We start from the raw sequence: 27,542 nt of genomic DNA, 5'->3' as shown, positions 1-27,542 counted from the left end.
AGTGTTGACTTGCCTTAAGGAAGGCAGAAAAATGCATATATTTTCTAAAATCACATTTGAATCTGTGACTCAGGATGACTTGTGAAGGTTTACCCTCAAAAAAGCATTTGATATGTGGTATATATTGTTTCATTTTAGGGCCTGGAGGCTCTCCAAGCATGGCCAGACACTCCATCTTGTACTTCATCCTGCTGAGTGCTCTGATCAACAAGGGCCAAGGCTGCTTCTGTGATCACTACCCATGGAGTCAGTGGTCCAGCTGCTCAAAAACCTGCAATTCTGGAACCCAGAGCAGACACAGGTGGGTGTGAGCTTTGTAGCTTTTCTTTGTGCCCTGGAAGGACTGGAGGATGAAGTCAGCAACATCAGAAGTGCCACACTAAGCAATGGGGGAAAAAAACATATATATATATATATCTCAATGTAAGAACTTACAAATTTGGAGGAAATTTGAAGTTTTTCTCTTATGAGGTTGAAAGGAAGTCTACTTTTGTTCTCTCTACAAAAACGAAGGCTTTCAAAGAAATTTAATTAAGAATTCATGCAACACTTTCAGTTGACTATTCAACTTGCTTAGAATCACTACCCAAGCTTTTTTCAATCAGCATACAACTCTGCTTGCCTACAGTTAGTGAGTTAATTATAGAGAATTTTCTACTCATTAAATCAAATCTAACAGGACCTCAATTGAGCAGAACTGCTAGCTATTAGCTTGATTGTTGGCATATACAAAATGGCAACAAAACTGTTCTTTCTTGATAACATTTAATAATTCAGTCTTTTCACCAATTCAGACTTCTCATCCCCCACAGTTTCTTTAACTCTGTTAAATGTTTCTTTACCATGGAGTTGCTCACATGTTAGGAGAGAAAAACATACATTTAATGTGTTTTCACCATTACAGAATCTTTTAGGATCCTTATTTTAGAAAATTATGTTTACATATGTAGTGTGAATCTCATTAAAATTACCGATTGACTTCCCCAATAAACTATCTACTACATATGTGAAAACAGATTTGTTACAATATTCCTCAGTAGCTCCCTGCTGCCTACAAAGAACAGCAAATATTCCTGGCCAGTCACACAAGCTCCTCCCTGGAGAGCTACCTGGACATGCTCTCTTCTACCTCAAATCTTTGCACATGTCACTTCCTCCAAATTCCCTTCCCTCTGTTACCTGGAGATTTCATGTGAATTATTCAGGATGTTTCTCTCATGTCAATTTCTCTTTGAATCTTTAGCCCTACAGCACCCTGTATTGTCCTCCTCAAAGCAATTTGCAGGATCTTTCTCTCCTTTCATCTTTCCTTGCCTTCCAGTCCATTCGAGGAGCTCCAGCATGGCTGGCTTCACAGTGTAACATGTGCAGTCACATAGGTCCCACACTTAGAAGGGCTTTGTGCTTGGCTTAATGATCTGCCATTGCTGCCCTGAAGTTCTTAGTTTTGAGCAAGAGGTTTCCTATTTTCATTTTATACTGAGTCTCACAAAGTATGTCCTGAGTTCTATTAAGTGATGAGAACTGCATATATGCCAACCTGCCTAATTTTTCCATGAAAATTTTCTTTCTTTTCTATTTATTGTAGTTAATGCTCAATGATACTTTGATTATGGAGCAGGATGTATGGTGAATACACTCATTCTAAGCAACTTTTTCTTCACTGTTACAGACAAATAGTAGTAGATAAGTACTACCAGGAAAACTTTTGTGAACAGATTTGCAGCAAGCAGGAGACTAGAGAATGTAACTGGCAAAGTTGCCCCATCAACTGCCTCCTGGGAGATTTTGGACCATGGTCAGACTGTGACCCTTGTGTTGAAAAACAGGTAGGCAATCATGGGCATTTCCAGGAAATACAAGTCACAGTAGAGGGCTCTGATTCCCTGACACGCTTAACAGCACAGTAATGCTGAATTACTTCAATTTCTGAAAATCAATTGTCCCAGCTTCTATTGAGGGAAAATTCCATTTAACACTTTTGTGGGGGGAAGAGGGGATTTACTTATTTGTGTATTTTACTGTCATATGAACACAAAAAGGAAATTTTGCTCCCAGTATTGGTATTGTACTTACACAGTTCTGAATTCTACTACCTGTGCCTTCTGAGAATTCTGAAAGCAAAAGTGTATACAGATTGAGTAATCCTTATCTGAAATGTTAGTATCAGAAGTGTTTTGGATTTTGGATGTTTTCTGAATTCTGAAATATTTGCATATACATAATGTAGTAGCTTGGGGATGGGACACAGTCTAAACATGAAATTCATTTATATTTCATATATACCTTATACATATAGCCTGAAGATAATTTTATACAATATTTTTTATAATTTTGTTCATGAAACAAATTTATGATAAGTATTTATATATACAATACTCCACTGTGGCATCATGTTGGCACTCAAAAATTTTTAGATTTGGAGCATTTTGGATTTTGGGTTTTCAGACTAGGTATGCTCAACTCGTACTAAACAAAACAAAACAAAACAAAAAAAACTGGGTTTTAGGCCAAGGTTTTAAACCAGACAGAAATGAGGGAAATGAATCAAAACCTTGACTCCTTGCCCTTCCTCTACATTCCCTCTCCTCACAGCAGTCCCTCAATTTGTTTATTGTTCCTGATTGGAATATTTACCCACCACACGCTCATTCCTGTAAGGGCATTGGCCAATGTGAACCACAGTCAGGGTTGTGCTGAGCGTTTACATAGCAGGGAAGAAAAAGAAACTCATCTGTGGAACACCTACTTTCTAACAGGAACTGTTCTAGCTCCCTTTCATGTGTCATCTTATTCAAACTTCACATCATATTGGGTTTCTCTAACCATTTTACAGATGAAAACGTTATTGCTCATTTGGGGTTAAGCAATTTGCCCAAGAATACACCCATTAATTAATAAATTGAATTTTTCTGACTTCAAAGTCAGTACTTTTTAGTCCTATCATATTTCTATTCTCCCTTGACTCACCATTTTTTTACTTACCATTTAAAATCTTTTTAAAGTGTAGACTACATTAGCATTGGCTTTCACAGGGACTTTCTTATGCAAAAGAACCTCAAAATTATTTCACATTTATCCCTTGACATTATCTTTAAGATCTAGGAAAGGCTACTGTTATGGCCTAGAGGAATTTACTGTACTCAAGAGACTCTCAGCAAACATTTATACATTTTATTTTGAAAATGTATAACCCATATGGTTTCAGAGTTATAAGAAGCCTTAGAAACCTTTTTGACTCACTTCCTCATTTTACTGGTTGGGAAACAGAGGCCCACAGAGGTGGTTACTTCCCTAAGGGAGCATAATAATGGAATTTGAAGAATCATTAGTAAAATTTAAGAAAGGTTACTACAAGAAAAATCACTATTGTGACTGAGAAGCCCAGTTTTCTTAGATACATTTTGACCTTGACCCTGCCTCAGAGTTTTATCTTTCTCTTCTTTCCTTTCAGTCTAAAGTTAGATCTGTCTTGCGTCCCAGTCAGTTTGGGGGACAGCCATGCACTGAGCCTCTGGTAGTCTTTCAGCCATGCATTCCATCTAAGCTCTGCAAAATTGAAGAGGCTGACTGCAAGAATAAATTTCGCTGTGACAGTGGTAATGTATTTTTGTGAAATGTTCAGTCCGCACTAAAAACAGCTTAACTAAATCAAAGCTACTCCAATTGACTAACAGTAGAATCCATCACAGAGAAATCCCACCACGTTTTAAGCAGAGTGTAATGGAGTGTTACGCTGCCAATTTCCAAGATATTCCACCGTAAAATTATGGCTTTTCAGTTATACCATTTTGACCACTTACCTGATAGGCACAAATCTATAATCAGGATAATTTTAAAAGAAATCACGTATTTTAAAAGATTTTTAATATAATTTATTGTGACAAGAATATTAAAATATCATGGTGGAAGATGACTAGAGATGATGTACAAAACTTTCTTGACTGGCTCTAAAATTAATTCCAAACGAGTAAGTCAAAAGCACATACACAAATGAGCATGGCTGTGTTTTGATAAAATTTTCTTTACAAAAGCAGGCGGCCATAGTTCAGGTTAGTTTTAGCCCACAGGCCGTAGTCATTGACCTCCTATCTAAACAGTCAACTTAAAGTTACAATAAAATTAAATTTCAGATGAATGAAATGTCTATCATTTCTGTGTGCTCTGAGATATCCTGAAAAGTGAAGTATTTATAACTAGATAGCAAATTTCCAATTCCATAGAAAATTGACCCAAGACCTTGGAACCCATGTTTTCCCCTCTTACTCCCTGCCTCCTGCCCTCAGCTTTGCCAGCTTTTTCTGAATGTCAGACAGGAATGCTGGGGTCAGGGTTTTCCTCTATCCACCTCCACCCCAAACCTGGAATATGAGAGTGAGATTTGGGTGGGGAGATATACTTTGTGCTTATATAAATAAGGTCATGTCCCAAATTGACAACAGAGGAAATCAGAGCAAAATCCCGATGACAATGGCCGAGGGTAATACAGACCTGATCATTATATCCAGAGTGTCAAAATCAAGATCTAGAACTGAAGTATAACTATTTGAAGCTTGAAAGATGGTTTTTACCACATATAAGCAAAAAAGACTCTTTTATTCAGTAGATGATAAATCTATGAAAAATTACAAAAGAGCTGCATTCAGGCCAAAAATTCTCAAAGTTTGAGAAGCCTTGAGATGCATCAATGGGTCACCAATTTATAATGAACAATTTTAGAAAGGTTAGCAATGTAAGCACAGCTGATCACCAGTTCATCAACAGTTATGTCCATAACCACTGATTTTCAAATAACTGTATTATGAAGACGTGTCTGTAATGATTGGTAAGCAGCTGCTACTCCATACTCCCTGAGTAACCCATGCCCTGCTTTCCGGAGCCCAAAGTCCCTAGATATTTTCATGATCCAGGAACTGATTGGTAAATCCCTGGCACAGATATAGTTGGCATACATTCTGACTGGGTGATGCCTTAGGCTTTTGGTTGTCAAATATTCCATTGAAGATGGTATACTATTTTGCTCTCCTTTTGCTTTTGCGTCTACTAATGCCACTGTCAATGGGAATAAGAGGTTTATGAATGATTGTTTTTCTGACTCAAGATGATACTTGGCCCTCAATTAACAAAGAACTATCTCTCCTGAAAAGATTGACCATCTTGCCTTTCCTCCATTATGACTGATGTTCAGAGTCTCCCAAGAGTCCCCAAGACTAAATGGATTATTTTGATATATACATGGATTTTTAAGAATTACCCTTTAGGTTAATTCCCATGCAATATACCAACTCTTCTTTCAGAGCCCTAATTTTAAGCATAAAAGGTTAGAGAATTTGCAGCTGGTTTTAAAAAATAATACAGTATTACAGTGACACAAATCGCTTCCAATGGATAGGAAAAACGTGCAATTTCTAAGTGATTGCATGGTTCCAAGTACAAATGTATATATGCATGTGCTGGCTAAGCATGCTGACTTCTGCAAATCCTGCAATATTCAAACTATCCTTTAATTTCTCATTCCTTCTTTGGTATAGAATATATTTATGGCTTACAATATCTCTCCCCTTATGCTTTCTATTCCATAGAGTTTTTATGGCCTGAAACCATTCTCAACCATGACACGTCAGGCCTATTCCTAAACATCACTCAAGAGGTATCCTCTTCCCTTCATCCCTGCCCTTGCTAATGGACTCTCTAAGATATCACTATAAGTACTAAATGAATAGAATTTCTTTATTCTCACAAATCTGGTACTCTACTCACAAAACTAAGCTAATGAGAACTATATTATACATGTGTATCCCTCTTTCTGTCTAATAAAATGTGATTTTAGTGTAACCATATCAAAAATAAACCTTTGCTTAAATTTTAAGTGCTAGGTTCAAAACTTTTTTTTTTGTCTTTTTTTTATTATTATTATACTTTAAGTTCTAGGGTACATGTGCACAACGTGCAGGTTTGTTACATATGTATACATGTGCCATGTTGGTGTGCTGCAAAACTTTTTTAAAAATGTAATATGTATAGATTCATATTTTAACAAATAGCCTCTCTATTTCAACCTAAAATGCCCATTCTCTTCTGCTCTGAAAACAACACAAAACAAAAAAAAAGCTAGAAATGCACTGTTTAAAAATAGAGCATCTTTCAGGTTAAGTCATGGGATGAACAGACATTCAATTCAATCTGTATTTTCAGTCCTGTGTGATTATGGTTCTCGTAGCTATAATTCTTTATAATAATAGTCCTGACATAATGCAAAATGGAAGATGTAATTATTTTAATTACACTCTACCTTCTAAGTGAAGATTACTAACCAAAAAGTTGAAACCAAGTACTTTCTTGGGAACCCGCTATTAATTAAAAAAGAATTAATTCAACAGAATGCCCAATTTTGCCGAGCATTTTAGTCAAAATAGTCATGCACAATTGTAGTGAGATGCTAATCACATCTTAAAATAATCCACCAGATAATCTCAAGTAAAACCTTTAATCATTGTCAGTTGGACCTGTACATATGGGTACAGATGCCAACATCATTGACTACAGGCAAGAAGGTAAAAGGCAGGAGAGGAGATATCTGTCATTGCACATAAGTATTTCAATTTCTGTAATATATAGTTATACACTGATTCCAAGGATCCTTATGAAATTCAGTAAGTCAAAAACGGAAGGTAATTATTTGGGTACATTGAATTTGTACCATTTTCTAAATTTGCTCACTCAACTTGCTACTGTAGTATTTAGAGACTTAACTTGTCCAAAAAATAGATACAGCAAATTATATGCAGTAAAACAATTATGTATAGTAATTATATATAGTAGAATACATAGTAGATATATTTAATAAAATCTGTACTAATTATACATAGTAAAATATGATTCTAAGTATGCGATTTTGCTTTGACAAATTATACAATCATGTAAACAACCCTATGTCAAGATATAGAAAATACAGATTTCTATATCAAGATATAGAAAATTCCCATAAGCCTAAAAAGTTCCCTCCTCCTTTCTAGTTAGTTCCCCCTCCTTCTTCGTGGACATTATATAAAGGAATCACATGACATGACTCACGTGTCTGGCTTTTTTCACCCAACATAAAATTTGAGAGATCCAACCATGTTATTGTGCGTGACTGTGCATCTGTGTGTGTGTCTATAAAATTACAGGTTTTTAAATCAAAACAATGACCTTGAGTCTCCCATCCTGGATCAAAACAAAATTTTGAACCTCCTGTTAATTTTCTCCTAAGAAACATGATCTCTATAGCATCTCACTGTAATGGCAATGATATTCTAAGTGTACTTCTCTTTTTAAAGACAATCGGCCCATAGCAACTAAATAATTCTGTGGCAACTCTTTTAATCTTACAAGTGGAAATTTATCAGTTTATCACTCCATTTTTATGTGCTCCTAAAACTCTATCAAAAATAGTGAAGACTTGCCTTCAACTTCACCTTGAAACTTAAAGCATTTGTGTTTCAAATTAATAAATATTTTCTAAAATGATAATTTGTTGCAATGATGATGTTTGCTTTTCTTGACTAGGCCGCTGCATTGCCAGAAAGTTAGAATGCAATGGAGAAAATGACTGTGGAGACAATTCAGATGAAAGGGACTGTGGGAGGACAAAGGCAGTATGTGCACGGAAGTATAATCCCATCCCCAGTGTACAGTTGATGGGCAATGGGTATGTAATGTCTTTTTATCATCTTGGGGAGAACAGGTATCAGAATAAATGAGTCAGAAGGAGCAATAAGATACATCATTGTCCATCTTCCTCATTAACTTCTTACTACTCCTACCAGCCATATCTCTGATACTTAGAGGCCATGATCCTCACTCCTGAGAAGTAAAAGTTAGCATTTTCACATATAGTTTGTGCCAGGCAATGCTATGAGCCCTTCATAAACATGGCTTGTTTTATTTCTCATATATCTCTCGGAAAGCTTTGGAATGGATTAGAGCAGACTGGTAGAAAGCCCAAGCCAGGAGGTACCAGGGTGGGGTCCTGGAGCTAGGCCTTGAATGGGTGAGTAACCACTCAGAAATGTCAGGAGCAAATGTAGGAAGAAGGTGTGATAAAAGTATGCCTATGGGTGGCTTGAAAGCCAAACACTAGAGAAACAAAACCAGTCTTCCAGCATGAGAAGCAAACCCAGAGTCCAATAATGAATGGTAAAGCCAAAAGGAAAGAAGTTAAGCAAACATAGAAAAAAGAGAGGGCTAAGCAACAAGGGTGTGAAAACGTAAGAGGGTAGGAGGTGAAGTGAATATAGCTAGGTATTCTCTCCCATAGGCTGTGTGATGTGTGGGTAGGTCAGTAGAGCCCAATGGCAGAGGCCAGACCTATATTACTATCCAGTCTCTGCTTACAAACTGAGAAATGAGTCCCAGAAAGCTTAAATAACCTGACCAAGTCTACCAACGAGCAAATGGTGGAACCAGGTTTCAAAACCAGACTTCAAAACCCAGGCTTTTCTCACCATTTCATGCTGACTCAGGACTACATCCACCTTACAAATGAGACATTTTGGAAGAAACCTCAGGAGATCACATAGCTCTTTCTCCTATTGTTCCTACTACAGGAATGCCGAATTATGAACACAGTGGGGGTTTTACAAGGGGTTGTAAATTCATTAGACTGAACCAGTGTCTTGAAAGATGTTAGGAAATATAAGAGAAGGCTATCAAAACAGAAAAACTGAGCCTAAATTTGAAGCATAAGAAAAATCAGTAAAGATAATCTATCCTCTTCCCTTTACATAATAAAGAAACCCCTCTTAAATGTTTGGCCAGAAGGCCGAAGTTTGCTATCAATTTCTATTGCTTCATGCTGGACTTTTAAAAATTAGAATCTTCACTTAATGCTGCCAGAGTTGCATAATATGAAACCTCGAGGCACCAAAGACAAACAGCCACAATTGCAAATACAACCTCATTTGATTTAGAATAAAACCCAGAAAATATTGAACCAAACCCAAGGACACCAGTAAAATGGAAAAACCACTAGTCTGAAAGTAAGAGGAGCTGGGTTCTAAATAACTCAGCTGGTTCTAATGTAGAACTAGAACCAGTTCTACATTATGTCACTACACCACAGCTGAGTTATTTAACAACTCTGGGCCTCGGTTTCCTCATCTATATGGTGGATGACTATAAACTGATGTGAGGTTCTGTTCTAAGAATTTCTAATTAGTGCTGATTTCGATGAAAGTGCTTCAACAACATGTTCTTATCCCTGTGCAGAAATGGTTTACTTCTCTTGGTTTGCCTACAATAAAACGTCAGCCAAAAACTCCCACTGATAATCACATCTTCTAATGTTCTGACTGATGAAGGGTGACATTACAAAATCACCCTTTTGTTCAGTTGATCTAAACTCTAGAGTTACAGATGGGGAGGACCACATGCTATGTGTACTTTGGCTGAAGGACCATGTGGCCCTCTGCCAACCAGAGCTGTTGTCCCAGTGATTCTCAGAAATGAGCAAAGCCTGCTGGCTCAGGACAACCAGTCCTCTCCTTGCCTCCCCAGGGACTGAGAGTTTTGAGAATTGCTTACTGTAATCTTGTTCTAATCTGCTAGCCTTAGAATCTCTGCCTCTCCTCTATATCCTGCTCCCCAACATATTTCTAACCACATAAAAGTAGCTCCCTGAGTGACTGTCCTTCTTTTTAAATGATACTTCTCCATGAAAAATTTTAACAAGAGAGAAAAATTTCTACATTGCCAACATCAGTCACTAGGTCCTAAATATGAAGCAAGAATCAGGCAATAATAGCACGCTATTTGTTTTCACTCAGGCTTAGTGCGTGTATTGATACACACACAGTTGAAAGGACACATTCATCTATGTGGCAAAATACTGAGACCTGTGAGTAGGGATCACACACATACATATGTGAAAATGCATGCATACACACAAATATATATTTTTTATTTATATATTTCTAGTTATATTCAAAAAGTTACAAAGTATGACACATAAATCAGTTTAGATCAAAGCACTTTAGAAACAACACTGTATGTGAAACACTAAATTATTTTAAGTCAATATCAACAACTTGAGAGGAGGAAGGAAAGAATATAACGGAAAATTTATTCCTAGCTTGCTTAGCTCCTAAAAGATTTCTCAGGCATGGTCTGCTGGAAATACCTCCATAAAATCCTATCTTCAGATTCTCCACAAATAGCTGGTCACCTTCGTAGATTCCTCGTGACCTGAAAGCCATTTTTCTCACGCCTTTTTTCGCTTATGTACAAACACAAGTACATAGTGTAAAGCAGCATAAGGTCAATAGTTTTTTAGTCCTCACTGTTATGCTTTCAGCTATTTGAATATAATATGCATCTTAGACAACCCACAGAATTCACTCATTTTAAAAAAACAGCCTTATTGAGATGTAATTCGCATGCCATACAATTCACCCATTGAAAGTATCTAATTCAATCATCTTTAGCATATTCACAGACTTGTATAACCATCACCATGATACAACTTTAGAATGTTTTCAACATACCCAAAATAAAACGTTTGTACATATTAGATATCAAGCTTCATTTATTTCCCCCTTCTACCTGACTCCTAACCCTAGGAAACCACTAATTCACTTTCTGTTCATGTAGATTTGTGTATTCTAGACATTTCTTAAAAATGGGATTATGCAAAATGCAGCCTGTGTCTGCCTTTTTGCACTTAGCATAATGTTTTTAAGATTCATCCATATACTCACAATTGGTACTCCAGAAATACAAAGGATCATTAAAGACTATTATAAACAGCAATATGCCAACAAATTTGAAAATCTAAAAGAAATGGATAAATTCCTGGATACAAAAAATACTTACTAAGATTGAATAAAGAAGAAATAGAAAACAGACCAATTGTGAATAGTGAGATTAAATCAATAATAAAAATTCTCCCAACAACAAAAAAAAAGCCCAGGACTGGATGGTTTCACTGCTGAATTCTACCAAATTTTGTAAGAACTAATACCAATTATTATCAAGATATCCCCAAAAATCAAAAGAGAACTTTTCCAAACTCATTCTACAACACTAGTATAACCCTGATACCAAAACCAGATAAAGATGCAGCAACAACAACAACAAATCTACTACAGGTCAATATCCCTGATCCAAAAATCGTCAATAAAATAGTAGCAAACAGAACCCCACAGTACATCCCAGATACCCACTATGATTAAGTAGCATTTAATCCGGAGATGCAAGGATGGTTCAAAATATTCAAATCAATAATGTCATCACATCAACAGAGAGAAAAAAACATCTGATCACCTCAATCGTTGCAGGAAAAGTATTTGATAAAATTCAACATCTTTTCATGATAAAAACTCTCAAAAATTAGAAATAGAAGAAATTTAACACAATAAAGTCCACATATGGCAAACCCACAGCTAGCATCATACTGGATAGAGAAAAGTTGGAAACTTTTCCTCCAAGGACTGGAATAAGACAAGGATACCTGCTCTTACCACTGTTATTCAGCATAGTCCTGTAAGTCTGAGCTGGAGCAATTAGGCAAGGAAAAGAAACAAATAGATCCAAATTGGAAAGGAGTAAGTCAAATTGTCCCTGTTTGTAGATGACATCATCTTATATAGAGAGAATCCTAAAGATTCCACCAAAAAAGAAAAAAGCCCTAGAAATGATAAATGAATTCAGTAAAGTTCGCAGGATACAAAATCAATATACAAAAATCTGTAGCATTTCTATATATTACCATGAGCTAGAGGGAAAAGAAATCAAGAAAGCAATCTATAATAGCTACAAAAAAAAAAATACTTAGGAATAAATTTAACCAAGGAGGTGAGAGATCTCTGCAAAACACTGATGAAAGAACCTGAAGAGGACACAAAAGAAATGGGAAGGCATCCTGTTTTTATAGACTGGAATATTAATACGTTAAAGTGACTCAACTGTCCAAAGAATGAGTTTGGAAAATTTACAAGTTCAAGGTAATCCCTATTAAAACACCAGTGGCATGCTTTTCAGAAAAGAAACAAAGCTCTGAAATTCATATGGAACCACAAAAATCCCTTAATAGCCAAAGCAATCTTTGCCGAGCAATCTAATAGCCGAGCAAAAAGAACAGGCCAGGAGTGTTGGCTCGTGCCTGTACTCCCGGCACTTTGGGAGGCCAAGGTGGGTGGATCACAAGTTCAGGAGTTCAAGACCAGTCTGGCCAACATAGTGAAACCCCATCTCTACTAAAAATACAAAAATTAGTCAGGCATGGTGGTGGGTACCTGTAGTCCCAGCTACTTGGGAGGCTGAGGCAAGAGAATCGCTTGAACCCAGGAGGTGGAGGTTGCAGTGAGCAGAGATCATGCCACTCCACTCCAGCCTGGGCAACACACAAAGACCCTGTTTAAAAAAAAAAAAAAAAAAGCCAAAGGGATCACACTACCACCTTTCAAAATATACTTGTTACATGTGTTACATGTTACAAAGCTATGGTAACCCAAGCAGCATACTATGGGCATAAAAACAGACACACAGACCAATGGAATTGAATACAGAACCCAGAAACAAAGCCATGTATTTACAACCAACTGATTTTTGACAAAGGTGCCAAGACCATGCACTGGGGAAACAAGAGTCTCCTTAATTAATGGTGCTGGAAAAACTAGATATCCATATGCAGAAGAATGAAACTAGACCCCCATCACTCACACTATACAAAAATCAACTCCAAATAGATTAAAGACTTACATGTAAAATTCCAGAGCTATTAAACTGTTAGAGAAAAATATAAGGGAAAAACCCTTAGAACACTGATGTGAGAAAATGTTTTATAAAAGAGACCTCAAAAGCAGAAGCAACAAAGCAAAAATAGACAAATGGGATTATATCAAACTAAAAAGCTTTTTGTACAGCAGAGGAAACAATAACAGTGAAAAGACAACATACAGAGTGGAAAAAAGTATTTGCCAACTATTCATCTGACAAGGAGTTAATATCCAGGATACGTAAGGAACTCAATTCAACAGCAAAAATAAATAATCCGATTTAATGGATTAAGTTCACCAGTGAACTTAATAAGACATTTACCAAAAGGAGACATAAAAATGTCCAACAAATATATTTTAAAATGTTCAACATCACTAATCATCGGGGAAATAAAAATCAAAACTACAATGAGATATCATTTCACCACAGTTGAAATGACTGGTATCAAAAAGACAAAAAATAACAAATGCTGGAAAGGATGTGGAGAAAAGGAAACTCACACACTGTTGGTGAGAATGTAAACTAATGTAGCTCTTATGGAGACCAGTATGGAGATTCCTCAAAAAACTACAAACATCACTGCCATATGATCCAGCAATCCCACTACTGGGCATACATCCAAAGCAAAGGAAATCGGTATACTGAACAGGTATCTGCACTTCCATGTTTATTTGCAGCACTGTTCACAGTAACCAAGATATGGAATCAGTCTAAGTGTCCATCAACAGATGAATGGATAAAGAAAACATGGTACATATACAAAATGGAATACTATTTAACCATAAAATAGAATGAAACCTTGTCGCTGGAGAAACATGGATGAGCCTGGAAGATATTAAGTGAAATAAGCCAGAAACAAAAACATAAATACTACATGTTCTCACTCACACGTAGAAACGTAAAAAGTTCATCTCAATGAGATCACTTGGACTCAGGAAGGGGAACATCACACACCGGGGCCTATCATGGGGAGGGGGGAGGGGGGAGGGATTGCATTGGGAGTTATACCTGATGTAAATGACGAGTTGATGGGTGCTGACGAGTTGATGGGTGCAGCACACCAACATGGCACAAGTATACATATGTAACAAACCTGCACGTTATGCACATGTACCCTACAACTTAAAGTATAATAATAATAAATAAATTTAAATAAATAAATAAATAAATAAATAAGTAGAGTAGAATAAGGGTTGCAAGAGACTGCAAAGAGTAGGGGAAGGAGAGGATAGGAAGATGTTGGTTACAGGTTACAAAATTACAGCTAGATAAGAGGAATAAATTCTAGTGTTCTATAGCATTGTGGGTGACTATAGTTAATAATTTAGTACATATTTTCAAATACCTAGAAGAGAGAATTTTGAATGTTCCAAACACAAACAAATCATATATTTGAGGTGATGAATATGCTAATTACCCTGCTTTTATTACTATACATTGTATGTATCTAAACATCACTACATACCCCATAAATATGTACAATTATGTGACAATTTTTTAAAACATAATTTTAAAAATCACCCATATAAAGCATATGCTAATACTTCATTCCACTGTATGAGAGAATAACAACCCATTGTATCATTCTGTCACATTGTGTTGATTCATTCATCAGCTAATGAACATTTGGTTTGATCCTACTTTGACTAGTACGAGTAACGCTGCTTTGAACATTCATGCACAAGTTTTTGCGTTGATATATATTTTCAATTCTCTCGCATATATACTTAGGAATGGAATTGCAGGGTCTTATGGTAATTATATGTTTAATTTTTTAAGAACTCCCAACTATTTTCCAAAATAGCTGCACCATTTTTCATTTCCCCCAGTTACATATGATTGAAAATCAACTTGTCCACACCTTCATCAAAACTGTTTCTGTTCATCTTTTGGTTAAAGCTATTCTAATGGCTATGAAATGGTATCTTATTGCAGTTTTGATTTGTATTTCCTAATGAGTAATAACATTAAGCGTTTTTTCATATGCTTATTAGTCATTTTCATATTTTTTAAAGAAATACATATTTAGATACTCAAATTAGTTGCTCATTGTTTAATTGAGTAATTTGTTTTTTATTATTTAGTTCCAAGCATTTTTTGTATATTCTGGGTGTAAGTTCCTCATTAGATATGTGATTTGGAAATATTTTCTGCCATTATATGAGTTGTATTTTTGCTTTTTTGTTGGTGTCCTTTAAAGCGCTAAAGTTTTTAATTCTGGTGAAGTTCAACATATTTATTTCTTCTTTTATTGAATGTGCTTTTAATGTCATAACTAAGAAGGCTTTGCCTTACCAGACATCACAGATACTTAGTCCTATATTGTCTTCTAAAAGTTCTATAGTTTTAGCTCTTAAATTTAGGTTCTATTATCTATTTTGATTAATTTTTTTTTGCATTATGTGAGAAAGGGGCCCAATTTCATTCATTTGCAATATAACTATTCGGTCGTTATAGCATCATTTATTTAGGACTATTTTCCCTCATTGAACTGTCTTGGCACCCTTGTTGAAAATCAATTGACCATAAATGTATGGGTTTATTTCTAGATGCAATTCTGTTCCATTGGTCTATATGTCTGTCTATCCTCACGCCAGTACTACTACACTGTCTTGATTACCCTAATATTGAATTAAATTGTGTATCAGGAAGGTAATTCCTTGAACTTTGTCCTTCTTTCTCAAGATTGTCTTGGCTGTTCTGGGTCTTTTGAATTTTAGAATTGGCTTGTGAATGTTTACAAAAAAAAAGGCAGCTGAGAGTTTGATAATGATTGTCTTGAATCTATAGATAAATTTGGGAAGTACTGCTATCTTAACAATACAAATTCTGCCAATCCATTAATATGGAATGTCTTTCTATTCATTGACATTTCACTTAATATCTTTCAATATTGTTTATACTTTTCAGTATATGAGTCTTAGACTTCTTTTGTTAAATAAATACCTGAGGATTTTATTCTTTGAGAGGCTATTAGAAATGGAATTGTTTCTTTAATTTTATTTTTGGATTGTTCGTTGCCATTTGTATGGAAATACATTTGATTTTTGTTTGTTGATTTTGTTTCTGCAAGCAATTACTTTTGAATTTAGTATGCAACCTTTTAATAAAATTAAAATATACTTTCCCTGGTGGAAAAATTGGGAGAGTTGGTATGTGTTGTTTCCTCTCATAGGGCAGACCAGGCCTGTGCTAATCACTATTAATTTCCACAACTACTATAAAAAAGCAATTAGCTCCATTTTCAAATGAAGAAACCTTTTCAGAAACTTAAAAGCTGTGTGTGTGTGTGTGTGTGTGTGTGTGTGTGTATTTTTACATTAGCACAATTTTACTGGTAGAGAATTTACAAGTATTTCTATTAGCCTTACTTTCTTTTCAGTATTTTACCATCACTTTACCACTTTTCAAACTATCCTTGCTCCTCTTTGATATAAACTATTGTGTCCATTGGTTAGAAGTACCTGAGTAATCGATCAAATTTTCTACTTTAAATCCAAATGTCTAATAGCAGATCAAAAAAGCCTCGCATAGTGAACTGCTTCTTGATTCCCTCACAAATGGATGAGTCTATTTGTCTTTTTTTCGGACCTTTGTGATAGTTACAAAACTTAATATTTCAGCTTCTGGTAAAAGTGGTGCCTTTCAGGTACATTTTGTCTTGTGAGTTAACGCTATAGAAGTACAAGGGAAACAGACATGTAAGTGGCAGATGACATTCTTGAGGATGTTTAGAGTTCACTTGAGCCCCCACAACTATCAGAAAGGATGGTTGTACTGAAGGGTCATGAGAAAGGAAGGTCATTGGTGCTATTCCTTCTGCTACATGGAATTTTCCAGTAATATTCTGGAGAACTATACTATGTATTCTATGAAAGACAAGGTTATATGGTCAAATGTATTTGGAGATTGAAAATTTATATTTTTAAGTCTGTGACATCACCTGTAGAAAAAAATTTTTTTTATTATTATTATACTTTAAGTTCTAGGGTGCATGTGCATACATGCAGGTTTGTTGCATGTGTATACATGTGCCATGTTGGTGTGCTGCACCCATCAACTCGTCAGCACCCATCAACTCGTCAGCACCCATCAACTCGTCATTTACAACAGGTATAACTCCCAATGCAATCCCTCTCCACTCCCCCCTCCCCATGATAGGCCCCGGTGTGTGATGTTCCCCTTCCCGAGTCCAAGTGATCTCACTGTTCGGTTCCCACCTATGAGTGAGAACCTGTGGTGTTTGGTTTTCTGTTCTTGTGATAGTTTGCTGAGAATGATGGTTTGCAGTTGCATCCATGTCCCTACAAAGGACACAAACTCATCCTTTTTTATGGCTGCATAGTATTCCATGGTGTATATGTGCCACATTTTCTTAATCCAGTCTGTCACTGATGGACATTTGGGTTGATGCCAAATCTTTGCTATTGTGAATAGTGCCACAATAAACATACCTGTGCATGTGTCTTTATAGCAGCATGATTTATAATCCTTTGGGTATATACCCAGTAATGGGATGGCTGGGTCATATGGTACATCTAGTTCTAGATCCTTGAGGAATCGCCATACTGTTTTCCATAATGGTTGAACTAGTTTACAATCCCACCAACAGTGTAAAAGTATTCCTATTTCTCCACATCCTCTCCAGCACCTGTTGTTTCCTGACTTTTTAATGATTGCCATTCTAACTGGTATGAGATGCTATCTCATTGTGGTTTTGATTTGCATTTCTCTGATGGCCAGTGATGATGAGCATTTTTTCATGTGTCTGTTGGCTGTATAAATGTCTTCTTTTGTGAAATATCTGTTCATATGCTTTGCCCACTTTTTGATGGGGTTGTTTGTTTTTTCTTGTAAATTTGTTTGAGTTCTTTGTAGGTTCTGGATATTAGCCCTTTGTCAGTTGAGTAGATTGCAAAAATTTTCTCCCATTCTGTAGGTTGCCTGTTCACTCTGATGGTAGTTTCTTTTGCTGTGCAGAAAGCTCTTTAGTTGAATTAGATCCCATTTGTCAATTTTGGCTTTTGTTGCCATTGCTTTTGGTGTTTTAGACATGAAGTCCTTGCCCATGCCTATGTCCTGAATGGTATTACCTAGGTTTTCTTCTAGGGTTTTTATGATATTAGGTCTAACATTTAAGTCTCTAATCCATCTTGAATTAATTTTTGTATAAGGAGTAAGGAAAGGATCCAGTTTCAGCTTTCTACTTATGGCTAGCCAATTTTCCCAGCACCATTTATTAAATAGGGAATCCTTTCCCCATTTATTATTTTTGTCTGGTTTATCAAAGATCAGATGGCTGTAGATGTGTGGTATTATTTCTGAGGACTCTGTTCTGTTCCATTGGTCTATATCTCTGTTTTGGTACCAGTACCATGCTGTTTTGGTTACTGTAGCCTTGTAGTATAGTTGGAAGTCAGGTAGCATGATGCCTCCAGCTTTGTTCTTTTGACTTAGGATTGTCTTGGCAATGCGGGCTCTTTTTTGGTTCCATATGAACTTTAAAGCAGTTTTTTCCAATTCTGTGAAGAAACTCATTGGTAGCTTGATGGGGATGTGGCATTGAATCTATAAATTACCTTAGGCAGTATGGCCATTTTCACGATATTGATTCTTCCTATCCATGAGCATGGTATGTTCTTCCATTTGTTGTGTCCTCTTTTATTTCACTGAGCAGTGGTTTGTAGTCCTCCTTGAAGAAGTCCCTTACATCCCTTGTAAGTTGGATTCCTAGGTATTTTATTCTCTTTGAAGCAATTGTGAATGGAAGTTCATTCATGATTTGGCTCTCTGTTTGTGTGTTACTGATGTATAAGAATGCTTGTGATTTTTGCACATTAATATTGTATCCTGAGACTTTGCTGAAGTTTCTTATCAGCTTAAGGAGATTTGGGGCTGAAATAATGGGGTTTTCTAAATACACAATCATGTCATCTGCAAACAGGGACAATTTGACTTCTTCTTTTCCTAACTGAATACCCTTTATTCCTTTCTCTTGCCTGATTGCTCTAGCCACAACTTCCAACACTATATTGAATAAGAGTGGTGAGAGAGGGCATCCCTGTCTTTTGCCAGTCTTCAAAGGGAATGCTTCCAGTTTTTGCCCATTCAGTATGATATTGGCTGTGGGTTTGTCATAAATAGCTCTTATTATTTTGAGATACGTTCCATCAATACCGAATTTATTGAGCGTTTTTAGCATGAAGGGCTGTTGAATTTTGTCAAAGACCTTTTCTACATCTATTGAGATAATCACGTGGTTTTTGTCTTTGGTTCTGTTTATATGCTGGATTACGTTTATTGATTTGCATATGTTGAACCAGTCTTGCATCCCAGGGATGAAGCCCACTTGATCATGGTGGATAAGCTTTTTGATGTGCTGCTGGATTCGGTTTGCCAGTATTTTATTGAGGATTTTTGCATTGATGTTCATCAGGGATATTGGTCTAAAATTCTCTTTTATTGTTGTGTCTCTGCCAGGCTTTGGTATCAGGATGATGTTGGCCTCATAAAATGAGTTAGGGAGGATTCCCTCTTTTTCTATTGATTGGAATAGTTTCAGAAGGAATGGTACCAGCTCCTCCTTGTACTTCTGGTAGAATTCGGCTGTGAATCCATCTGGTCCTGGACTTTTTTTGGTTGATAGGCTGTTAATTATTGCCTCAATTTCAGAGCCTGCTATTAGTCTATTCAGGGATTCAGCTTCTTCCTGGTTTAGTCTTGGGAGAGTGTAAGTGTCCAGAAAATTATCCATTTCTTCTAGATTTTCTAGTTTATTTGCATAGAGGCATTTATACTATTCTCTGATGGTAGTTTGTATTTCTGTGGGGTCGGTGGTGATATCCCCTTTATCCTTTTTTATTGGGTCTATTGGATTCTTCTCTCTTTTCTTCTTTATTGGTCTTGCTAGCAGTCTATCAATTTTGTCGATCTTTTCAACTGCTTTAAATGTGTCCCAGAGATTCTGGTATGTTGTATCTCTGTTCTCATTGGTTTCAAAGAACATCTTTATTTCTGCCTTCATTTCGTTATGTACCCAGTAGTCATTCAGGAGCAGGTTATTCAGTGTCCATGTAGTTTTGCGGTTTTGATTGAGTTTCTTTGTCCTGAGTTCTAGTTTGATTGCACTGTGGTCTGAGAGACAGTTTGTTACAATTTCTGTTCTTGTAAATTTGCTGAGGAGTGCTTTACTTCCAACTATGTGGTCAATTTTGGAATAAGTGTGATGTGGTGCTGAGAAGAATGTATATTCTGTTGATTTGGGGTGGAGAGTTCTGTAGATGTCTATTAGGTCTGCTTGCTGCAGAGATGAGTTCAATTCCTGGATATCCTTGCTCACTTTCTGTCTTGTTGATCTGTCTAATGTTGAGAGTGGGGTATTGAAGTCTCCCATTATTATTGTATGGGAGTCTAAGTCTCTTTGTAAGTCTCTAAGGACTTGCTTTATGAATCTGGGTGCTCCTGTATTGGGTGCATATATATTTAGGATAGTTAGCTCTTCCTGTTGAATTGATCCCTTTACCATTATGTAATGGCCTTCTTTGTCTCTTTGGATCTTTGATGGTTTAAAGTCTGTTTTATCAGAGACTAGTATTGCAATCCCTGCTTTTTTTTGTTCTCCATTTTCTTGGTAAATCTTCCTCCATCCCTTTATTTTGAGCCTATGTATGTCTCTGCATGTGAGATGGGTCTCCTGAATACAGCCAACTGATGAGTCTTGACTCTTTATCCAGTTTGCCAGTCTGTGTCTTTTAATTGGAGCATTTAGTTCATTTACATTTAAGGTTAATATTGTTATGTGTGAACTTGATCCTGCCATTATGATATTAACTGGTTATTTTGCTCGTTAGTTGAAGCAGTTTCTTCCTAGCCTAAATGGTCTTTACATTTTGGCATGTTTTTGCAATGGCTGGTGCCAGTTGTTCCTTTCCATGTTTAGTGCTTCCTTCAGGGTCTCTTGTAAGGCAGGTCTGGTGGTGACAAAAATCTCTAAACATTTGCTTATCTGTAAAGGATTTTATTTCTCTTTTACTTATGAAAGTTAATTTGGCTGGATATGAAACTCTGGGTTTAAAATTCTTTTCTTTAAGAATGTTGAATATTGGCCCCCACTCTCTTCTGGCTTGTGGAGTTTCTGCCGAGAGATCTGCTGTTAGTCTGATGGGCTTCCCTTTGTGGGTAACCCGACCTTTCTCTCTGGCTGCCCTTAAGATTTTTTCCTTCATTTCAACTTTGGTGGATCTGGCAATTATGTGTCTTGGAGTTGCTCTTCTCGAGGAGTATCTTTGTGGCATTCTCTGTATTTCCTGAATTTGAATGTTGGCCTGCCCTACTAGGTTGGGGAAATTCTCCTGGATGATATCCTGAAGAGTGTTTTCCAACTTGGTTTTCTTTTCCCCCTCACTTTCAGGCACCCCAATCAGACGTAGATTTGGTCTTTTTACATAATCCCATACTTCTTGCAGGCTTTGTTCATTTCTTTTTCTTCTTTTTCCTTTAGATTTCTCTTCTCGCTTCATTTCATTCATTTGAGCCTCAATCACTGATACTCTTTCTTCCAGTTGATCGAGTCGGTTACTGAAGCTTGTGCATTTGTCATGTATTTCTCGTGTCATGGTTTTCATCTCTGTCAGTTCGTTTATGGCCTTCTCTGCATTAATTATTGTAGTTATCAATTCTTCCACTCTTTTTTCAAGATTTGTAGTTTCTTTGCGCTGGGTACGTAATTCCTCCTTTAGCTCTGAGAAGTTTGATGGACTGGAGCCTTCATCTCTCATCTCGTCAAAGTCATTCTCCCTCCAGCTTTGATCTGTTGCTGGCGATGAGCTGCGTTCCTTTGCAGGGGGAGATGCTCTCTTATTTTTTGAATTTCCAGCTTTTCTGCCCTGCTTTTTCCTCATCTTTGTGGTTTTATCTGCCTCTGGTCTTTGATGAGGGTGACGTACTGATGGGGTTTTGGTGTGGGTGTCCTTCCTGTTTGTTAGTTTTCCTTCTAACAGTCAGGACCCTCAGCTGTAGGTGTGTTGGAGATTGCTTGAGGTCCACTCCAGACCCTGTTTGCCTGTGTATCAGCAGCAGAGGCTGCAGAAGATAGAATATTGCTGAACAGCGAGTGTACCTGTCTGATTCTTGCTTTGGAAGCTTCCTCTCAGGGGTGTACTCCACCGTGTGAGGTGTGGGGTGTCAGACTGCCCCTAGTGGGGGATGTCTCCCAGTTAGGCTACTCAGGGGTCAGGGACCCACTTGAGCAGGCAGTCTGTCCGTTCTCAGATCTCAGCCTCCGTGTTGGGAGATCCACTGCTCTCTTCAAAGCTGTCAGACAGAGTCCTTTGCATCCGCAGAGGTTTCTGCTGCTTTTTGTTGTTGTTGTTGTTGTTGTTGTTGTTTAGCTGTGCCCTGTCCCCAGAGGTGGAGTCTACGGAGGCTGGCAGGCCTCCTTGAGCTGCTGTGAGCTCCACCCAGTTCGAGCTTCCCAACGGCTTTGTTTACCTACTTAAGCCTCAGCAATAGTGGGCGCCCCTCCCCCAGCCTCGCTGCTGCCTTGCTGTTAGATCGCAGACTGCTGTGCTAGCAATGAGGGAGGCTCTGTGGGCGTGGGACCCTCCCAGCCAGGTGTGGGATATAATCTCCTGGTGTGCCCATTTGCTAAGACCCTTGGTAAAGCGCAGTATTGGGGTGAGAGTTACCTGATTTTCCAGGTGTTGTGTGTCTCAGTTCCCCTGGCTAGGAAAAGGGATTCCCTTCCCCCTTGTGCTTCCCAGGTGAGGCAATGCCTCACCCTGCTTCAGCTCTCCGTGGTTGGGCTGCAGCAGCTCACCAGCATCGATTGTGTGGCACTCCCTAGTGAGATGAACCCAGTACCTCAGTTGAAAATGCAGAAATCACCTGTCTTCTGTGTTGCTCGCACTGGGAGCTGGAGACTGGAACTGTTTCTATTTGGCCATATTGCTCCGACCCCCAGAACAATTTTTATAATCTATGTAATATAGCATTACCAAACTGTTTGACAAAAAAACTACTTTTTTCACAGAATACATATCCCTTAGAATTTGGAAAAGTTTTAGCATCTTGGAGAAGTTTTTTTAATCTATAACAAAATAATCTCTTAAATATTTGATTTATGTTAAGCTAATTAATCTCTATGTGCCTCAATGTCCTCATTTGTAAAACAGGTATAATAATTATATCTACATCACATAGTTATAGTAAATATAAGTTACTTAGTAAAGCACTTAACTAAGTTAATACTTTAAAGCACTTACTATTGCTTGGCTTATAGTAAATAGTATGTAAGCATTTGTTAAATAAAAAATATTTTAAATATTATAGTCAGTTTTTAGTAAAACTATAATATTAGTACAATTCCATTAAAATATTGCTGTTACTAGTTTATTATGAGCTCTCTACTAGAATTCCACTCAGAAAGAAGTGGACCCGGAATGGCATTTATTATATAATAACTTATTTCATAATCTGCTTCCAAACTTTGCGATGGCATTGTAAGTCATAAAAAAGTATAAATTGAGATGTTATTGTATGTTGAAAGCCAAGAACAATTAAGTAAGTTGAATAGGAGAACCTAATAGAGCCAGAAAAGCTGAGCTTGGGCTTTCCAGCTTCCTTGCGTGCCTCACCACAGACTAGGGGGAAAAAAGCGGGGGTGTGTGGAGTTCCTGCAAATCATTTGTCTTCAGTCAAAAATGTTTAGAAGAGGAATTCCTTTCATGTAACTAAGATAAATTTTAAAGATTGCTCTACATCTATTGAATTCCTGAAAATTACTTTGTTTCTAGGTTTCATTTTCTGGCAGGAGAGCCCAGAGGAGAAGTCCTTGATAACTCTTTCACTGGAGGAATATGTAAAACTGTCAAAAGCAGTAGGACAAGTAATCCATACCGTGTTCCGGCCAATCTGGAAAATGTCGGCTTTGAGGTATGACAGTCTAGCATGGTGGCAACTTCAACACCGTCAGTGATTACAAGCTAAATTTCTCATGCGAAATTAGTGATGAATGAAGGGACAGAATGAAAAGGTAGTGAACAATTTTAATCACCTGTTATGTGTTTGTATTTTATCCATGCACACCCAATGAGGCCAGTGTTATGAATTTACAGATGAAAAATCTAAGGTAACTAATTTTCCAGAAGTCAAACAGCTAGCAAGAAGTGAATTTGAGATTCAAGGCCAGGTTTTCCTGCTTCGAATCCATGCTTTCTCCAGTGAATATTCAGCTCTAAAATAGCTCCACACAGATAAACAGTTTGATTTCTTCAGATTTTCTCCTAACCTACTTAGTTCTCTTAGATAACTACAAAATATAGACTTTTTTTTAAAAGTGCCAGGCTCATAAGAAAAATCATGATAAGTCAGTCTAATGAGACAGTTCTTACTTTTATTCCTATTTTATTAGTTGGTTTGGTTTATTTGTTTGTTTTAGTAAATTATAATGAGCAGCACACTACCTACTCTCAGAATCTAACCCACACTTTACACATAAGTGCTCCATATTCGTTGCACTAAAGTGAGTAATCTGCTTCTTTTAAATTGTGATAAGAACAGAAAATACACAGTTTTAATGGTGACATTCATGCATAGAAATTTGACAAGCTAGAGAGAATTTCAAAAGTTGTAATTATTTCTGAGAACCACTTTATGGGTAATATAAGTTCAGCAAAAAGTCATTTAATCCTTCCTTTAAAAAGACCTTTATATACATATAAATACAGGCATTTTCCAATTCGATTCACTCAATTTAAAACCATCTAATATATACTAATAGGTGGGGAATGTCTTTGGGAACTAACTGTCAAATTTGAATACCTCTGGGAAGACTGATAATACTGCTCTTGAGATGTATTGTATTGAACAGGCTTTGTAGACAGAGCTAAAACCTAAACATTTATATATAATATTGTTCTGATGGAAGTTGCTTTCTAGTTCCAAAACAACCAATCCACAAGTTTACTTTCAAAATACAATCATTTCACACAGGCATATTGCCTACATTTTCAGCAAGCATCTATTTCATGTAGTTTTACAAGTAACAAATTAAAGGAAGTATATGAGATTGGAGCAAATTGAGGCTTAGATAACACTTCATACTTATCATACTTATATGATACTTCAGAGTCTTCAAAGTACTTTCGTATATTGCTTTATTTGATTCCTATAACAACCTCCCCAGAAAGGTAGCAAATTGTTTACATCCACATTACTAACAGAAAATTTAGGCTCGGCCGGGTGTGGTGGCTCACACCTGTAATCCCAGCACTTTGGGAGGCCAAGGTGGGGCGGATCACTTGAAGTCAGGAGTTCAAGACCACTCTGGGCAACATGGTGAAACCCCATCTCTACTAAAAATACAAAACTTAGCTGGGAGTGGTGGTGCATACCTGTAGTCCCAGCTACTCAGGAGGCTGAGGCATGAGAATTGCTTGAACCCGGGAGGTGGAGGCTGCAGTGAGCCGAGATTGTGCCACTGCACTGCAGCCTGGGTGAAAGAATGAGACTCTGTCTCAAAAAAAAAAAAAAGAAAAGAAAAAAAAAAAAAAAAGAAAAGAAAATTTAGGCTTATTGAAGTTAAACAACTTTCTCAGAGTTATACAGCAAATAAATGGCACAGAAAAATAAGAACTCCTGGCTTCTGGCTCTTATAGTCGAGGGCGGCCTATGTTAGATGAGACATTTATAGTATATCAAGAAAGACATTAAAACTCCTCGCAGTAGGTTAAAAGTCTGAGCACCTTCATAAACTATCAGTTAAAATGTATCCCCCATGAAGGTAGACAAGGATGTGCTGGAGCCAGCTCTTTGAGTTCACGAGTCAACTGTTAAATTTTCAGGAATTTTGGAATCCAGTTGTGAAACATAGACTTTTTTTTTTCTTTTTCAACTTTCATTTTAGATTCAGGGAATACATGTGCAAGTTTGTCACCTGGGTTTATTGTGTGATGCTGAGGTTGGGGGTACAAATGATACCTTTACCCAGGTACTGAGCAGAGGACCCAACAGGTTTTCAACTCTTGCCCCTCTCCCTCCCTTCCCCTTCTAGTAGACCCCAGTGTCTGTTGTTGCCATCTTTATGTCCATGAGTACCCGATGTTTAGCTCTCACTTATAAGTGAAAACCTGTAGTATTTGTTTTTCTGTTCCTGTGTTAATTTGCTTAGGATAATGGTCTCCAGCTGTATTCATGTTGCTGCAAAGGACATGATTTTGTTCTTTTTTATGGCTGCTAGTATTCCATGGCACATATGTGCCACATTATCTTTATCCAATCCACTGCTGATTGGCACCTAGGTTAATTCTATGTCTTTGCTATTGCGAATAGTACTGTAATAAACATGCAAGTGCATGTGACTTTTTGGTAGAACAATTTGTTTTCTTTTGGATATGTACCCAGGAATGAGATTGCTGGGTCAAACGGTGGTTCTGTTTTAAGTTCTTTGGGAAATATCCAAACTGCTTTTCACAGTGGCTGAACTAATTTACATTCCCACCAACAGTGTATTAGCATTCCTTTTCTCCACAGCCTGGCCAACATCTGTTGTTTTTTTGACTTTTTAATACTAGTCATCCTGACTGGTGTGAGATGGTATCTCATTGTGGCTTTGATTTGCATTTCTCTGATGATTATTGATGATAAGCATTTTTTCGTATATTTGTTGGTCAAAACACAGTCATTATTAAGTATCAAATATATTATCTCACAGGTAAACGTATTAAAAACAAAGATTATAATTACTCAAAACTGATCACTTTTCAATTATTTTGCTACATTTTACCATTATCCATGCTCTAGAGGTTATTTACATCTATTGGATCTGTATTTTGAAAATACTTTGTAATTTGCTACTGTGCATCTCTTCCCAAGTATGAGTTCAGGACATCACATAGGTAGCTTGAAATCAGCCGTGGTAGGAATATATACACAATGGAAAAAGCAAATGTTATAGTAAATCAGGGCTTTCTTCCCCTTCCCAGAGAGCTAGCTGTTAAACATTTACTAACAGATCAATGGGTTAACCCACAAAGTTTGATAACACAAGCCTGGATAACAAGTTACATGAGGAAATACAGCCTGAAAATTCTTTTACAGCAGATTAAACTCATTTCCTTATCAATGTAGCTCTAAGATTTGTCCAACCTTATGAAGCTACCTGAGCTAATCTTTAACTCTATGCCATAGTGGTATGGCTGAAGTCATAGTGATATGGCTGAAGAAGGTCATAGTGGTATTTCTTCAAACAAAAATTTGGGAATGACTAGAATCAAGGTCACGAGCTATTGGTTTTCTTTTAACTGATCTCTGTATAACTTCATTCTTTAGGCATGCCTTAGCAGGCAGCTGTGCAAACCTAAGCTATACCTTATTGAAAACAATAGAGGAGGAGAAATAGCAGGCATCTCACTTCCCTTCTTTTGTAGTGTTGTAACTTATGAAGATAGATGAAATAACGGGCTCGCTGGTACACAAAGATTAAAGAGGCTCATGAAGGGAAGAGAAGGCAACTGGGCAGGGAGTTAGAAGACCTTAGAAAAACTACAGGATAGATGAGGGAATACAGACACCAGACCCAGCATTTTATCAATCAGGGTAAGTTAGGTTACACTGCAATATCAATACTAAGATGTCAGTGTCTTAAAACAGTTTCACTCATACCGTACTTTCTACTCATAATAGTCCTTTAGAAAGTAAGGGACTTAAGGGATTCTGCTTTGACACATCCTTCCATGATGAATTGCAAAAAAAAAAAAAAAAAAAAAGGGAACGTGACATATTGCCCA

The 27,542-nt window shown here is 37.1% G+C and overlaps 1 protein-coding gene across 3 annotated transcripts in view; it reads left to right on the top strand.

The window, feature by feature from the left end:
* C6 (complement C6) overlaps positions 1-27,542 on the top strand; it is a 77,233-nt gene that overhangs the window by 9,838 nt on the left and 39,853 nt on the right. For all 3 annotated transcript variants that reach the window (XM_050793436.1, XM_050793434.1, XM_050793437.1), the window contains exons 2-6: positions 139-301; positions 1,673-1,829; positions 3,455-3,599; positions 7,549-7,690; positions 23,550-23,688. In XM_050793436.1, coding sequence (XP_050649393.1) covers positions 159-301; positions 1,673-1,829; positions 3,455-3,599; positions 7,549-7,690; positions 23,550-23,688 — 726 coding nt within the window. In that variant the 5' untranslated portion in view covers positions 139-158. The remainder of the gene's footprint in view (positions 1-138; positions 302-1,672; positions 1,830-3,454; positions 3,600-7,548; positions 7,691-23,549; positions 23,689-27,542) is intronic.

The sequence above is a fragment of the Macaca thibetana genome, chromosome 6 (genome assembly GCF_024542745.1).
Source record: "Macaca thibetana thibetana isolate TM-01 chromosome 6, ASM2454274v1, whole genome shotgun sequence".
In the NCBI taxonomy this organism is placed as follows: Eukaryota; Metazoa; Chordata; class Mammalia; order Primates; family Cercopithecidae; genus Macaca; species Macaca thibetana.
This window is presented reverse-complemented; position numbering and strand designations above follow the sequence as displayed.